The sequence below is a fragment of the Myotis nattereri genome (assembly GCF_964212035.1).
Source record: "Myotis nattereri genome assembly, chromosome: 9".
In the NCBI taxonomy this organism is placed as follows: Eukaryota; Metazoa; Chordata; class Mammalia; order Chiroptera; family Vespertilionidae; genus Myotis; species Myotis nattereri.
Genome location: NC_138084.1, coordinates 36251321 through 36268044, shown reverse-complemented (window position 1 = coordinate 36268044; position 16724 = coordinate 36251321). Strand labels below are relative to the sequence as shown.

At 43.0% G+C, this 16724-nt stretch overlaps 1 protein-coding gene and 1 long non-coding RNA gene across 4 annotated transcripts in view; one reads left to right on the top strand and one right to left on the bottom strand.

The window, feature by feature from the left end:
- LOC308524549 overlaps window positions 1-16724 on the top strand; it is a 157194-nt gene that overhangs the window by 67976 nt on the left and 72494 nt on the right. The window lies entirely within an intron of this gene.
- Window positions 1-16724, bottom strand: part of IRAG1 (inositol 1,4,5-triphosphate receptor associated 1) — a gene marked incomplete at both ends in the record, with an annotated part of 107474 nt that overhangs the window by 27487 nt on the left and 63263 nt on the right. For all 3 annotated transcript variants that reach the window (XM_081099084.1, XM_081099085.1, XM_081099086.1), the window contains 4 exons: window positions 2136-2267; window positions 2726-2866; window positions 4170-4200; window positions 10113-10236. In XM_081099084.1, coding sequence (XP_080955210.1) covers window positions 2136-2267; window positions 2726-2866; window positions 4170-4200; window positions 10113-10236 — 428 coding nt within the window. The remainder of the gene's footprint in view (window positions 1-2135; window positions 2268-2725; window positions 2867-4169; window positions 4201-10112; window positions 10237-16724) is intronic.

Here is a 16724-nt window from a genome sequence, read left to right as displayed (position 1 = left end):
TTTATTTTGGGATTCCAAAATAAATTAAGAATAGAGCTACCATATGACCTGGCAATACCTCTTCTGGACATCTACGTGAAAATTTTGAAAACATTTATTTGTAAATGTTTATATGTACCTCTATATTCACTGCAGCATTATTCATGGTGGTTAAAACATGAAAACAACTTAAGTCTCCCTCAGTAGGTGATTGGATAAAGAAGATGTGGAATATACATACAATGGAATACTGCTCAGCCATAAGAAAAGACGAAATACTGTCATTCACTACAAGATGTATGGATCTTGAGAATAGCATGCTAACTGAAATAAGTCAGACAAAAACCAAACAAACAAGAACCATATGATTTCACTCATATGTGGGATATAAAACGGAAAGCAATAAATTAACAAAACCAAATGAACACTCATAAATACAGATATTAGTATGGTGGTTACCAGAGGGAACGGAGTAGAGGGAGGTAGAAGAAGGTAAAGGGGTCAAATATATGGTGACAGAAGAAGATTTGACTTTGGGTAGTGAGCACACAATGCAATATTCAGATGATATGATATAGAATTGTACCCTTGAAACATATAATCTTATTAACTAATGTCACCCCAATAAATAAAAAATTTTTTAAAGAATTATGCTGGGACAATAGGCAAATACTAGGACTGTCTGGAAAACTAGGGATGTACAGGTCATCCCACTTATGTAGGAATCAGCAAGCAGTTGGGTTTGTTCACAGTAAAGGCAGTTAGGGCTGGGTTATGAAGGGCCTTGTCTTAAAGTAAGGGAATGACATAATCAGGCCACCAGTGGAAATTAGACTGACGGAGTGGGACTGGTGGCAATAAGGTGTGCCTACAGTCTGGGGGAACTAGAGAGAGAGGTGAGGACTGACTCGGAAGCTAGGGGTAGGAAGCCATTTGGAGATGGGTAAAGACTGAAGTAAGCAACACACGTGGGCCTAGAAACATGTTTGGGAGAGCTGTACAGCTCAGAAAGATTTTTGTCTGCTTGTACCCCTTGGATCCCCCAGAGTGCCTAGCCCAGGGCCTGCCTAAACCACAGAGGGACATGCTCAGCGACCATGCCCTGGAAAAGTTCCCTATATCCGTGAGCTGAGACCAGCCACTTCCTTTGAGCTCTTCCTTTGTGGCTGCTCCCAGCTGGATTGACTTCCTGGGTACTGCTGCTGAGTCAGGAGCTTTTTCCCCTGGGAGACAGAGGGGTGGGACAGCCAGTGTCTTGTCCTTCCTTTGTTCTACAAGCACTGCCCCAGGAACACCCTGCTGACGCAGTCAGTGCAACAGGGCATGGGTCCACGGTCATAGCAGCAGTGATAACAACATCCAGGGGTTTTACGAGTATGTCAGCAACCCTATATGGCAGCAACGCAGATACTACCAGCAGCCACATGTTATGTTGGAGAAGCTGAAGCACAGAGAGCTCAGTAACTGGCCCAAGGCCACACGGTGAACCCTGGTGGAGGCAAGATCAGACCTCAGGCAGCCTGATCCTACACACCATCCGGGATCAGGGCAGTGCTCTGTGTGCTTCAGGACTGCCATGTGGCTGAGAGGGGGCCCAGCTGGGGCCCCAGCTCTGCCACTACTCCTGCTGTTACTTTTCTGAGACTTTATGTCTTCATCAGGGGATAAGGATATTTATTTACTTTACAGGGTTGCTTGGGAGAGGGCGGGGGGGGGGGGGGCATTAAATGAAAGAGCCATTTTTCCTAAAGCATGTTTTGCCAAATACTACTTCCATGGGAGCTGAGTAGGTATATTTTATGAGACAAATAAAAGGAGTGGTGGTGGTTCTTCATATTTGGGAAATACAGAGGTAAACTTAAACAGGCTTCTTCACTATAAGACTTCTTAAAGGCTTGATTATTGCACTATGCATTAGAAATCTCCAAGAAAAGGGAGTTTGTATGTGCCCACAGAAAGCTTTTACAAGGAGCACTTGAGGGTTTAGTGGCCCACCAAAAAACTCTGAAAAAGACCACAATAATGTACATAGGCTGCCTGGCACAGAGGAAGCCATCAATCAGTGGTATTTGTAGTTGTCACTGCTTATATTATTGCTTCAGTTACTGCGGGCAGAGCAGAGCCAGTCAGCAGGGCTGGGAGCTGGCGAGGCTCACCTGGCGGACGGCCCCCACCATCTCAGCCCGGCTGGAGAGGCGGGCAGCCAGGCGGTGCAGGACAGCGATGTCCTCCAGCAGCTTCTGGTAGGTCTCCCGGTGCTCACAGTGGTGCCAGAGTGAAGCTGAAGACTGAGGAATGAGAAGGAAATCAACCGGGGTCCTCACAGGATGAGCCCTGGTCCCCGTCCTGCCTGAGAGGAGGGGCCTCTACAGGGCCGGGGCTATAGCTTCCTCTGGGGACTGGAGATGCCCCATGTGGACACTCTATACTTGGCTGGCCTAAGAGAAGGGAATCACATCTGGGTCTCTGGTTCCCAAGCAGCTCCCTTTGTCATCCCAGGTCGCCCAGCCCCCTCCTGAGAAGATAGCAAGGGTTCAGTGGCCTTACCCAGAGCCCTGAGGTCACCAGTCCTTCAGGATCTCTGCCTCAGCTCCTCTCAGCATTCTGAGGAAGACTGTCTGGCTTAGGGCTTTGGCCTGATTTCTCATTTCAGGAAACTACTTGGTGACTAAGAAAGCAGGGTACCCAGCATGGCCCTTGAAGATAGTCCTAACTCCAAGGATTCCCAGTCAGGCTCCACAATTACCATAATGGAAGCTTTGAAGTTTTCCAGTTCCTTCTCAGTGTCCTCTTCTGTCAGGTTGCGTTCCCTTTCAGCCTGGTTAATTCTAGATTCCAGGGTGTAGCTGTCATTTCTAAAGGCCAAGGACAGTTGTACAAACACGTTCTGTTGGGAACAAGAGTGTGGGAGAGGTGCTAGGAGGAGTTATTGCAGGGAACACGGGCGGCTACGGGTGTGTTTCTCGCATGAGCATTTCACATCAGCTCCTGGACCAGTCACCAAAATAACAGTGCACACGTGAAACTCTCCCTTATGGCCAACTGCACAAAGAATGGTGAGCTAGTACCCTGAGGTCCATGCTAGGTCCCCCAGGACCAGAGACCAAATGCATTTTACTGAGGAATAATAAGAGAATAACACTTTGCTTTTCCCTGAACTTCAAGAAAATAACATCCTGTATTTGGGTTTAGATAAACTTGGGCCAACACAGCTGATTGTGTAAGCAGTTTGGATTCACGCTAGGATTTATTACATGTAGGTTTTGGAGGTTTCGCATGAAACCACTGTAAAGATAATTTGATATGTAAGCCTTGTTGAGTTAAAGCAAACTTCAACCAGTATCTTCCAGATCCTCCCCTGAAAGCAGCTATGAGCTGCCAGGAGATGGAGTAAGGCCAGGTATGATTCTGTCAGGAGAAACTTTCTGGAACAAATATTCCATGCCAAAAACGCAGCCTGCATGAATGAACTTTGAAAGGTGTACTGATCAGACATGGAATTCCTGGAGTAACAGGAAACTACTGGGGAGGAGAAGTAGACAGATGGACTACATACACAGGAAGGAAGCAATGGCTTTCGTTTTACAGCTTTCATTGCCCGGCCTGAGACAAGTGGTAGCAGATTTATACCATTGGGGCAAGAGAACTCCACCTGAGCTTCTGAAGTTCATGTAACAAGGTCCACAGTGAGCAGAAATCTCCAGACAGAGGACTGAAGGCCCTGAACTTACCCCATGACGACGATGATGGCAATATTGAAGCTACTCCTCATTGAGCATCTACTCTATGCCAGCAATGCCATGAGTTTTATGCACCTCATTTACTCCCACAAAACCCTCTCTATGGGAACTGTTATATCCCCATATGGATAAAGAGATTGAGACCAGAGAGGGCATTAACTTGTTCAAAGTGAGACAGAGTAGCAGAACCAGGCTTCAACCACAGACTGATCCCAAAGCCTGTGCTGCTTTCGCCTTGCTGAGCACTGATTGTGTCAGCATCCAGCTGAGGCCAGGAGCTGGCCCTTGTAAACCTCTTCACCAGTGTCAGTGGGTGGGGTTCTCAGTCAAGTTTATCAATAATGCTCAATGTTAGATTCTCCATTCCTGGGTTAGCCCCTCAACAAGAGTATAAATAAAACCCAGTCAAGCCCAGGCTTCATAATTTCACAAAGCACTGGAGTTACTTACCTCAACTTCCTTTTCAGTGAGCGGAGGGGCACTGTGGAAAAGAAAAGACATGTAAATGAACTTTATCCAATTTATATTTGAACAACCAACAGACCATGGGTTTCCAGAAACGGAGTAAGCGGAGTTAATAAGACAAGAAAGATTCAGAGTACACTTTGTGTGAGCTCTGTAATCTGAGAGATATTCTATCAGACAGTGACTCCTCCAGAGGAAGTGTGGTGGAAAATACTAGATCCTGGGGGCAGTCCTCCATCCGTGCCTCTACTAGTCATGACTTTGGACAGGTTCTTTTAATCTCTCTCTGTTTGCTCATCTGTCAAATGGGAATACTATATTTATCTTACAGGAGTCTTATAAAGAATATATGTATGTATATACATGTGTGTACAAGTGTGTATATTCACATATATGATATACACAGGTGTATTTATACATACATGTATGTGCGTGTGTACACATATGTATATACATGACATCCACACTCAGGAGGCACTCAGATGTTAGTTATCACAACTTATTCACAGGCTGGTTTTGAAGATTTACTAAGAAAGTGCATGTGCTACATACTTTATAGAGTGTACACAATAGTTTTTCGGGACTACTCAGGTCCACAAAGCTTGACCTTCCTCCTGTCTCTGAGGATTATGACAAGGGTGCAAATGAGACAAAGAATAAAAGGTAGGAAAGAGTGGCCAGAGCTCTTCCTCACAGCTGGACTCGGAGGTCCAGCAAGCCATGTCGTTCTGAGAGGTTCCTCGTCATCGTGCGTGATTCCCACAGCAAGCAGTCCTTTTATCTGCACGCTCACTGTGTTGCTGCTGTCACCACTCTTACTGGTAACTAAAGCTAGCCCTGTTCTGAAACCCAGACAATGTAAATAATGCACAGGCCCTTTCCTGTGCTGGGGTGGGAGGACTGGGAGAGGGCCGATCAGCGTCATAGGACATGGCAACAGAGTGTGCCATTGATAAGACTCTCAGGAAACACAGCTTCCTCCCTTTGACAGGTGTGGGGGGACCCCAAGAGCAAAGGTAAGGGTCAGCTGTCTCTGCAAGAGCTGGTTCTCACCCCGACAAGGAACTGTGAGAGCCTTCCTGTCAGGATGAGGCAATAAGACCCCATGGCCAGCAAGTCAGCAGAGTGCAGAGCATGGGATAAACAACTGCAAAGATGGTTAGTGCTTACAATTCTTTTCACCACCCCACCCATCAGGCCCTTTTTGCTGTGGGCCAGCCAACATAATCTTCCAGAGCAGTGATGGCGAACCTATGACACGCGTGTCAGAGGTGACACACGAACTCATTTTTTTGGTTGATTTTTCTTTGTTAAATGGCATTTAAATATATAAAATAAATATCAAAAATATAAGTCTTTGTTTTACTATGGTTGCAAATATCAAAATATTTCTATATGTGACACGGCACCAGAGTTAAGTTAGGGTTTTTCAAAATGCTGACACGCTGAACTCAAAAGGTTCACCATCACTGTTCTAGAGCATGTACATATTGCTTAAATGATTTATCAAAACTCATTAAGCTTGCTTTTGACTCCTAGCTTTGGCTTTGTGTGAAATTTGCATATTTTTATCACACATTGATCAAACTTATTTTTCTATTTTGATGACTCATTTTCTGCTAGAACACACTTTTTAAAAAAAATGTACAAAGCCCTGAGGACTCCAGGAGGTGTGATTTAGTTAAAGTAGTCACATGACAGACATAGCCAGCTCCTGATGCAGAGAGCTATGCCTTGTGAACTGGCATAGGCAAGTAGGGGGCAAGAGACGGGCCTCCAAAACAACAGAGGCTTGCAGGGGACATACAAGGAGACCATCCTGGATGGCATTGCCTGCCTCAGAACTCAAACTTCCTTAACAGGCCTTAGAATAAAATCAAGGCCTTCTCTGAACCAGCCCCTACCACACTCCCCTCTTCCCACTCTCCAGCCACATTGACCAATCTGCTCCTCAAACACACTTACTCTGTGGCCCCAGAGCCCTTACAGTTACTATTCTTCCCTTTTTTCCCCCACTCTCTTTTATAACAACTTTATTGAAATATAACTCACTATAAAATATACAATTCAGTTGTATTTAGTATATCACAGAATTTTACAACCATCATTACAGTCAATTTTAGAACATTTTCATCATCCAAAAAAGAAGCCCTGTACCCAATAATTAACAGTCACTCTCCATCTTTCCAAACCTCCACTCCCAGCCCCAAGCAACCACTAATCTGCTTTTTTTCTCTATGAATCTCCCTATTCTGAATATTTCTTATAAATGGAACCAACATGTGGTCTTCTGTGACTGGCTTCTTTCACTTGGCATAATGTTTTCAAGGTTCATCCATGTTGTAGCATATATCAGTATTTTATTTTTGTGTCTGAATAATATTCCAATGTATGAATATATTAAATTTTGTTTACCTATTCATCAGTTGATGGACATTTGAGTTGTTTCTACTTTTTGGCTATTATGAAAATGCTGCTAGTAAACATTTATGTACAAATTTTTGTGTGGACATATATTTTCATTTCTCTTTGTGATATACCTAGGAATGGAATTGCTGGGCCATATGGTAACTATGTTTAAGTTTTTGAAGAACTGCCATCTTTTTTAGTATAACCATTCTAGTGGATGTAAAATGGCACTTCATTGTCATTTTGATTTGCATTTTCCTAATGACTAAAAATGTTGAGCATCTTTTCATATGCTAATTAACTCCTCATATATATTCTTTGAAGAAATGCCTACTTAAATCCTTTGTTCATTTAAAAAAAATTAGATGTCTTTTTATTGAATAACTAGAGGCCCGGTGCACGAAATTCGTGCATGGGTAGGGTCCCTAGGCCCGGCCAGCAATCAGGGCTGGTCGGAGCCTTCCGGCTGCTGGCCAGGGCTTTCCTTCATTCTGTGCCATCCCCTGGTGGTCAGCACATGTCTTAGTGAGCGTTTGAACTCCTGGTCAAACTCCCGAGGGCTTTGCATAATATATATATATATATATATATATATATATATATATATATATATATATATATATGAGTTCTTTATATATTCTAGAAACAAGTCCTTATCTGATACATAATTTGCAAATATTTTCTTCCATTTTCTGGGTTGTCCTCTCACTTTGTTGATAGTATTGTTTGCATCACAAAAGTTTGGTGAAATACTATCACCTATTTTTTTTCTCTTGTTGCTTGTGCTTTTGGAGTCATAGCTTAAAAAAACATAGACTAACTAACCCAAGGTCACAAAGATTTGCTCTTACATATTTTCTTTTAATACTTTAAAGCATTGGCTCTTATATTTAGGCCTGTGATCCATTTTGAATTAATTTTTGTGTATTATGTGAGGTAGGGTCCAATTTTACTCTTTTGTATGTGGCTATCCAGTCATCCAAGAATGATTTGTTGAAATTACTATGGTTTTTGTCTAGAAATTTTTTCCCTGAAATATTTGCATGGGTAACTTTTTTTTGTCATTTGTATGTCTCAATTTAATTACTCCTTTATCATAGAGGCCTTCTTTGACCCTCTGCCCAATGCTCCATTTTCATGTCATTCTCTATATGTGCCTATTCTGTGGTCTTCCTAACAGCTTTGCTATCTGAAATCACTCATTTTGTTATTTGAATATTTTTTGTCTCCCCACCCAGAATGTAACTGCCATGAGAACAGGGACTGTGTCTTCTTGTTCTCCATTTTAATGGCACATAATGGGCACTCAATGAATATTGGTTGACTAAATGCGTGTTTATTGCTCCTACTGGTGTTTGACCCTCGGATACCTTGCCCTGTGACATCTCCACTTTGCACTCTTAATACCCAACCACTGACCATGTTTCTAGTTTGGGTTCTAGACCTGGTTTTTCTACTGAATCCATTCAGTTTGCTGACCCTATGAGCTCCTTCTTGGTAAGGGTCAATCCAAAATTATGTAGTTCATATAGAACATGAAACAAACTCCTTTTGCATATTAAACTCAAGTGTAATTTTCCATATTTCTGCTGGGGAAAGGAATCTTGAAGCTCTGGCTTCCTTCTTCTGGATGACAGCTTACATGACAGTTTGTCCATATCTCCCAAACCCTGAACCAGAGCTACAGAGTTCTAGGCCCAAACAAGGAGCCAATTTGGAAACAGCCTCTACTGAAGCCAGAAGCAGGGAAGCTGATTTAGTGGTTGGAGCAGGGAGGTTGGGGATGGGCAACATGGCCATTGACACAATGCATGAGAGACACTGACCTCAATCTGACAGCTTGAACCGTATGCTTCATAAGCTGATCTTCATGGACCGTGAATACCCAGTTTGGTGGCTAGTAGTTGTTAACATTCTCAAGAATGGTAGAATTGCTGAGTCTCCCTTTTCTGGGGAAGCTGGGGAAATTTAATTTGCTGGAGGAGTGCCCTAATCATACTATCTTCAACTTCACAGAGGAAAGAGAAGCCAGTAGCATTCTTACTCCTTGCAGAATGACAAGCACTGGTGATTGTTTTGGTACTTTTGACCGGCCCCTGGTATTGCTGGAAAGTCAGACCAGTCCACCCTGTATTCCATTCCTGACTCCGTCATCTGCCAGTATGTTGCTTTGCTTCTCTGTTCTCTCACTGACGATGAACAAAATAAAATCTTCCTTTTCTGCCTCCCTGGGTTGTCACAAACACCAAAAGACACATAGCATGTAAACTTGTGCTCTGTAACCTGCAGTGCACTTGGGTGCTTCTCCTTCGGCTTCCTGTCTCTGGACACCCCTTCTGTGCCTTTCCACCAGGTGAACTGGCCTAACTCACACCCTCCTCCAGCTGTGAATTCAGCCTGCTTCCAACTCGTTTCTAGCTCTTTTCTTGATGTTGGTTTAGTTGCTAGGTCCCTCTGAGTATTCCCCTGGTGATTCTGTTTTAGGTAATTACAGTGTTGAATTTGAACACATAACACCCGATGGGAAAAATTCGTTTTTCTTTCATATTTACCCCTAAATCGGGAACCTCTGTTATGTCTGGTAGCTCCTCCCAATGGCTGTTGTTCCCAACAGTTTAGTCCCCAGGTTGCTGGGCTTGGTGGGAAGCCTCATTTGCAGGCACTCTCCTAATCCCTATTGCTTAGTGGTATCCTATTTTCTCTCCTTTATACTCTAAACTATTCACTTTTCGAGCCAGGGCCTGCTATGTGCTGATAAAATGCTAAGTCCTGACTCACACACCATCTCATTTAGCTACCAACGACAGATCCCTGTTGTATAGGTGAGGAGGCTGAGGCTTGGGAAGTGAAGCCACTTTCTCCCCATGTGTGGAAGAGCCTGGTAGGATTTTCAAGCATCCTTCTTCGTGTGGTTCCCAATGTTCTACATCTTTATCTATGCAGATATTAGACCTAGAATCTCTCGGTTATTTTGTGCACATGGGGGTCGGGGGTCTTTCAGCCTGGCCTGCGCCCTCTCGCAGTCCAGGACGCCTCGCTCCTTACCACCCGCCTGCAGCAGAGGCAGGAGAGGCTCCTGCCACTGCCACTGCACTCACCAGCCTTGAGCCCAGCTTCTGGCTGAGCGGTGCTCCCCCTATGGGAGCACACTGACTACCAAGGGGCAGCTCCTGCATTGAGGGTCTGCCCCCTGGTGGTCAGTGTGCATCATAGTGGCTGGTCATTCCATCGTTTGGTCGATTTTCATATTAGAGTTATTTTATATAGGATGGTCAAGCTGGGATTAAAACATGTCTCCTGGCCCAAAGCCCACCAACTCTGCTGCCATGAGCCTCTTGGTGACCCTTGTGCCTAAGAACCCCACCTGGCCCTTTACTATTCTTTTTGTTTTAGATTTGAACCATTAGACTCTGACCCATCTGGGGTCCAAGATCAAGGCTGGTACACTTTTGTGTCTCATCTAGAATCTAACACGGGCTGCACGATACAGGTCTTCTGCAACCCACTCCCTGATTTTACCTTCCAGGGAGAGACTTGTGGACCCGCAGTTTGCGCAGCAGCACATCGGAAATATTGGGCATGACATCCAAGCCACTCTTGGACTCATCTTCCTCAATAGCTGGAGAGAGTTCAGAAGGGAGCCCTAAAAGAAAAAAAAGAAAAAAGTGCTTAACTTATAAAATGTCTCTTTGTAATCGCAGTAGTACTGTTGCAATTTGCTTCAATGGATAGAAAGAGCTTTAACATTTATAAGAACCTATGCAGATTGAAGGGGCCCGGGTTTGATTCCAGTCAAGGGCACATGCCTAGGTTGCTGCTCGATCCCCAGTGGGGGGTGAGCTGGACGCAGCCGATCAATGATTCTGATGTTTCTATTTATCTCTCCCTCTCCTTCCTCTCTGAAATCAATAAAAATATTTTTTAAAAAAGAACCTAATTATATTCCAGGGACTTCATAATTATTATTTTATCCTTATAATAACTCAATGAGACAGAACTTAATTTTCTCAATTTACAGGTAGGTAAACCAAAACTCAGCAAGTTTCAGAATTTGTTTAAGGTCACAGAACTAGTAAATGGCATAGGAAGACTTCAAACCAATTCTGTCTGCTCCAAATTCTATGTTCTTCCCATTGCTTTCCAAAATTCCAAGCAGGCTCTTATGTTTGGAGTCAGAGGTTTGTTTCTGGCAAATGGAAGCTGTTTGGCCATTTGGCATAATGTTGGCATAATGTTTGCCTCTCTTTAGCAGGTTTTTCAAGAGGCCTGTTGCAGAATTGTTCTTCCTCAAATGAATTCAACAGTTCAGTCATCTGTGGTCTACCTCAAAATCAGCATCTGGTTCCATATCCCCATAGGCAGGAATAGAAATAGGATTATTCCAAGGTAAATCTAAGGTCATTAGGTTTTTTAAAATATCTCAGAAATAAATGCCTCATAGTCAACAAAATGAATGAGCAGGTGTTAGTTATTTCCTAAAACTATCCAAGGTCTTGCTCTGAAGGCAGAAAGAATAAATGAAATGTTTTCTTTCCATAAATCTTTCTCCTGTTTGAAGACAGGTCTTTTACCTCTCCCAAAGGTTTCCTTCTCCAGGCTCTAGCCCCATTTCCCCACCTGCTCCTTGTGGCCCACTGTGGCCCATGGCCTCTAGACCTGATCCCCTGCCTGCATGCACTCTGGTTGTTGCTGTCCTCGAGGCCCAGATGTGCTCTTACATGCTCCTAGTTCAGGAGGACATTGGCACATGTCCCTGACATTCACATTTGTTATTCACACAGCATAGACTTGGCGTGCCTTACTGTGGACTTACAATGCATTTAGGATTAAAAGCCTCAAATCTCTTTTACTTGAGCCAAAACAAGTATCTTCATCCCAAACCATGGTTACTTTCCATATGCAAGCAGGAGTTTATAGTTTTGTTTTACCATTTCACGTGCATTTTGACCCCGAAGATTTCCAACCTGCTCAATCACTTTCCAGAATTGTAGGCCAGTCCAGAGATCAGGACTATAGGCACAGCTGTGGTAGCCATGCAAATGGAGCTGAGATTGGGAGTCATGTGAACTAGAAGCCTCACCAAGGGAGACCATGCAGAGAAGAGGGGGTGTAGTTTGGCTCAAGGTAAAGAATGCTTAAATTACTTTGAGCTTTCTGCCCAACCATGTGGCTCAATGGTTGAGCGTCAACCTATGAACCAGGTAGTCACAGTTCGATTCTCGGTCAGGGCACATACCTGGGTTGCGGGCTCGATCCCCAAATGGGGGACGTGCAGGAGGCAGCTGATCAGTGAATATCTATCATTGATGTTTCTATCCCTCTCTCTTTTCCTCTCTCTGAAATCAATTTAACAAAAAAAAACAGATTAAAAAAATACTTTAAGCTTTCCAATAACAGAATGGTGTTCATGAGTTTCCTGGTACTCAAGGTATCCTGGCAAAGTCTGGAGGGCCATTTGTCATAAACAGGACAGTCAGTGGTCCTTCTTTGAATATATGACTGGGCTAGACATTCTCTTAGCTGCCTGTCACCTCTTGGTTCTGTCCTGGCATTTACTATTCTCTGTGACATTTCAGGTGACAGATGGTAAATCCTGTGTTGCTTCTGGCCTCACTATGCCAGTGTCCAGCTCAGAAAAAATTAAACAATGATCTCCTGAGAAATCTCTATGATTGATTGAGCCATACCAAGATCTAATAATCAAGTGAAAGTCATACCAGGGATTTTTGCCAAGAAAAGTGCCCTAGGTTGAGCACATTCCACTAAAATGGCTGTCTAAAGAGGGACCCTAGAACTGGCAGATCCCAAAACCAGCCAACCTCTTCTTAAACGCAACCAAATTAACTTAACAATAATGACAAATTTTTAAATCAGCCAAAAATATACCCACCACTCTCAAATACAGAAAAAGGCAATATCTTTCAACATAATGGTTGGAGAAAGACAAAAACTTATTAGAAATAAAAGTAGAGCTCCCACCCTTGAAAACCCTCAAAGATTCAGTCCTGAGAGGAAGATGTGAGGGTGCAATACCCCAGAGTGGGTGGGAGGCAGACTGAGGAGGTGAGCAGGCAGCCTGCAGAGGAGATTCAGAACATTTCTCTAGAGCAGGGGTGGGCCAACTTTTTGACTCGAGGGCCACAATGGGTTCTTAAACTGGACCGGAGGGCCGGAACAAAAGCATGGATGGAGTGTTTGTGTGAACGAATATAAATTCAAAGTAAACATCATTACATAAAAGGGTACGGTCTTTTTCTTTTTTAGTTTTATTCATTTCAAACGGGCCAGATCCGGCCCGCAGGCTGTAGTTTGCCCACGGCTGCTCTAGAGCAGAAAGGTCCCCATCCCACCATAGCAGAAATCTCACCAGAGAAAAACTGCCTTGCTGCTGTTTGCTTTTCTTGACAAGTAGGAGAGGAAAGGAAAGGCAGAAAGAAAAGACAGCACAGTAGTCTACTGGAGACTACTGGAGCTGATTATGTAGAACAGGGCTCGCGGGCCACATGCAAATACAAATATTGTATTTGTTCCGTTTTGTTTTTTTACTTCAAAATAAGATATGTGCAGTGTGCATAGGAATTTTTTCATAGTTTTTTTTTTTAACTATAGTCCGGCTCTCCAACGGTCTGAGGGACAGTGAACTGGCCCCCTGTTTATAAAGTTTGAGGACCCCTGATGTAGAACAATATGGAGGGATTTACCAGAAAGGAAACTGAAGAGAAAATAAAGAAAACACGCTTCTCTGATGGAGTGAGACACATGGAAAGCCCCAACTGAAGCTGTTCTCCCACCCTCCCACCGCACGCGCCCCCCACCACCCGCCACTTCTGAGAAATAGTGCAGTGGCCAAACTCCTTGGAATTTGTCTCTTTTCCTTCCTTTACCTGACAAGATAGTTGGAAATAGTTGGTTCACATCTGGGAAATAAATACCTAAGTAGATTGTTTCTATGATTCTACCCTGAATTGGTGAAATAACACATAATCCACTACTCCCCATCTAAAGAAATAAGATAAGCCCCCACTTTGGTGTAATAAACCAAGTATTGGGACTATGAACAAAGTTAGAAAAAGAGCAGAAACCAATCCCACAAGCACCACTACACACAGCTCCCTCTGAACTTCCCCTTCCCCCACCATCCAAGCAATAGCAAAGCAGACACAGAACACCCAGTCCCCTACTAAATGCTGCAGGGAGGACAGAGATCTCAGGTAAGGTGGAAGAGGCAGTGAAAATTGACCTGCATAATATATGTGGGTGAAGAGAAAATCCAGGTAGAAATGCCCATGTAAAAAGGACATGAAATAAAAACAAATGGCTTGGCAACTATTTCAAAATACTATATAGTCAAAATAGGAAGGAAGGTATAAAGGAAAGGAGAAAGGAAACATGCAGGAGACAGATGTCAGGATAAAAACAGAGGCAACAACACAGCAAAAATGCACTTTTGTGCAAAATGTATATACCACAAATTCTTTGACTCGTGGAAAAATTAGAACCTGACAAAAATGAAAATAGGAAATCAGAGATGAGATGAGAGGATCACAGAAAGATGGAAGAAGATTACAATTTAGGGAAATGAATCGAAGACCAACAGAACTAAGCAAGAAATTATAAAAAGACAGAACTAGCCAATGTGTGGAAAATATGAACAAATAAAACAGATGCAGCCTCAAACTGAATTAGTGAGGAGGATGGGAGAGACTGAAATGAGCACAAGGCATGTAAAGAAGGGAAGATTAAAGTATATGGAGATGGAATAATGGACTTGCACTTGAGACACTGGTGAGAAATTTAGGGATTGTGGAGTCTCTGAAGTAGTGAACAAAACAAAAGAAAGAACATACCCAAAGATAGAAGAGAAGAAAAATTGTCCCCAGTTGAGATAAAAGCTGAACTTGCAGATTGCATATTATATATGAATAAAATGCTTCTCTAGCACCCTCACAGGAGAATAAGCCATCTACAGGGAGAGGTGAGGACTGAGGTGCTGGAAATCAGCTGGTCCCAGACTTCTCTATAACACTGAGTACAGTATAGCATTTACAAAGTTCTGAAGAAAAGAATGACCCCAAATTTATAACCATCCAGACTGTCCTTCAAGAATTAAAGACAACATTTTCAAACATGCTAGAATTGAGGGTACATAGCAACCTCTGAGCCCTTCTAGGAAAACTATTGAAGAATGAAATCCAGCTACACAAGAGATAAGTCAAAATCATAAAATTGGGAATGAGCAGCCATAGTAAAGGGATTAGCGATGAGCATTAAGTCCTTTTACATATCAGTTTAAGGCTTGAACAACTATGGAAATTATGGTTGCAGAATGAAATTTAAAGGTTATAAACTTAATATAAAAATAATTTTCATTTGTATATGTAGAAGTGAGAAGATGGGAAGAAATAATAAAGGTGGGAAGAAATGCTGCCATTTTATCTTTTCCTATGGGAAGTCATTACTCCAAATTTGAAACATGTGATGTAAAAAATAGTACCTCAGTGACTCCAAACCCTAATGCATTTCATAATATATATTTTAAACTTTTAAAAACTAATCTCTCTTTTTTCTGGAGGAAGCAATTACCAAAATTCACAAGTCCTACAGTTTTAATTTACTTTAATTGAAATTCAGTTAAATTTGAATACCTTGTCTTTTTTTAAAAGTATTTCTAGCAATCTAACATATCTCTCTCCATCCTCCCTTCCTCCTCCTGTATTTATGGGGAAAGGAACATTTGGTGTAAGCTGTTTTTACTTTCTTGTTTGTATTTTTCACTAATAGTTGAATTTTAAAATAATGAACATGAGGTATTTTTAACAAAAGCAGTAAAGTTATTTTTAAAATATCTGTCTATACTAGCTCATTCCAATGAAAACATTTGTTTCTGGCAATCTCAGGAACTTGGAAAAGTAACTTTTGGGGATTGTAGTTAAAGGTGCTCTGAGCTCCAGGATCACCCCCAAACGGCCAAAGCTACTAGTTGGGGTAAACTTTCTTCAGATCAGTCTTCTCAGGGAGCCTTTTCCTTGCCTAAGACTGGGGGCTCAGAGCCCAGACTGGGGTGTCTGGAAGGACTGCCTCAGCCCACACCTCTATCAACATCCAGGTCCAGAAACCCACCCACTTCCTAGGCATTGCCACCTGGATCAGGATAATAAAAGCCATTTGAACTGCTATCATTTATTGAACATCAACTATGCATTAGGCACACTTCCTCATTCTTCCTTACAACAGCTTTGCAACGTAAATATTGCTAAGTTCATTTTCTGGGGAAACTACAAGCTAGGAAACTGAGGCTCAGCTAAGTTAAGTAGATTCCCCAGGGTCCCAACTTGTTAGCTGAGAGCTAGGATGCAAAACCAGGTCTGTCAGATTGTGGCATCCAAACCCAAACTCACTGTCTTTATTCTCAAGGGAGCGTCTCAGAGCTCCCAATCCTGATTAATGACCCCATCACCCCCTCAGCCATGCAGACAGATGTCTGGTGGTCTTCCTGGTCTCCCTCTCCACCTCATCTCCTTACCAAGTCCTGCCAAGCTGACCTCCAAATAGCTCTCAAACCTGTCCTCACAACCCTACCTGTCCATCTCAATCTACAGTCTCATCACCTCTCACCAGGCTGTTTTCATACCCTCGTACCTGGTCTCGCTGCCTTCAGACTCTTCTTTTATAGGTCAGGTTTCATAATGTGTCCAAAATTATCCTTAAACTCAATTTTTATCCTGATGCCTCCTTGCCTGCAGACTTCTCTGGCTTTACAAGAGGTCCTGAATAAAGTTCACACTCATTAATTGCTCCTCAAAGCCTTCACTCTCCCTGATCCCCACCCACTCTCCACCCTTGCTGTCCATCTCTCTGGGACACATGGCCCATACTTGACTCAAATGGATTTCTTCTGTTCCTGGAACATGCCAAGCACTAGAAGAGGCCTGCGTTCCTTTGCTCCTGCGATTCCCTCTGCCTTCTCTTCCTTGTCTCAAAGCTCTCCTCCTGGAAACCTGTCCTGACTTAACTGCCACTACCGAGCTACTGGCTTCTTCCTCCATGTTTTTACCTCCGTGTACAGCAACACCTTGCTCTCCAAGGCCTGAGAACAAGATGGATCTCAGAGGCTTGCTCTCCAAGGCTGGT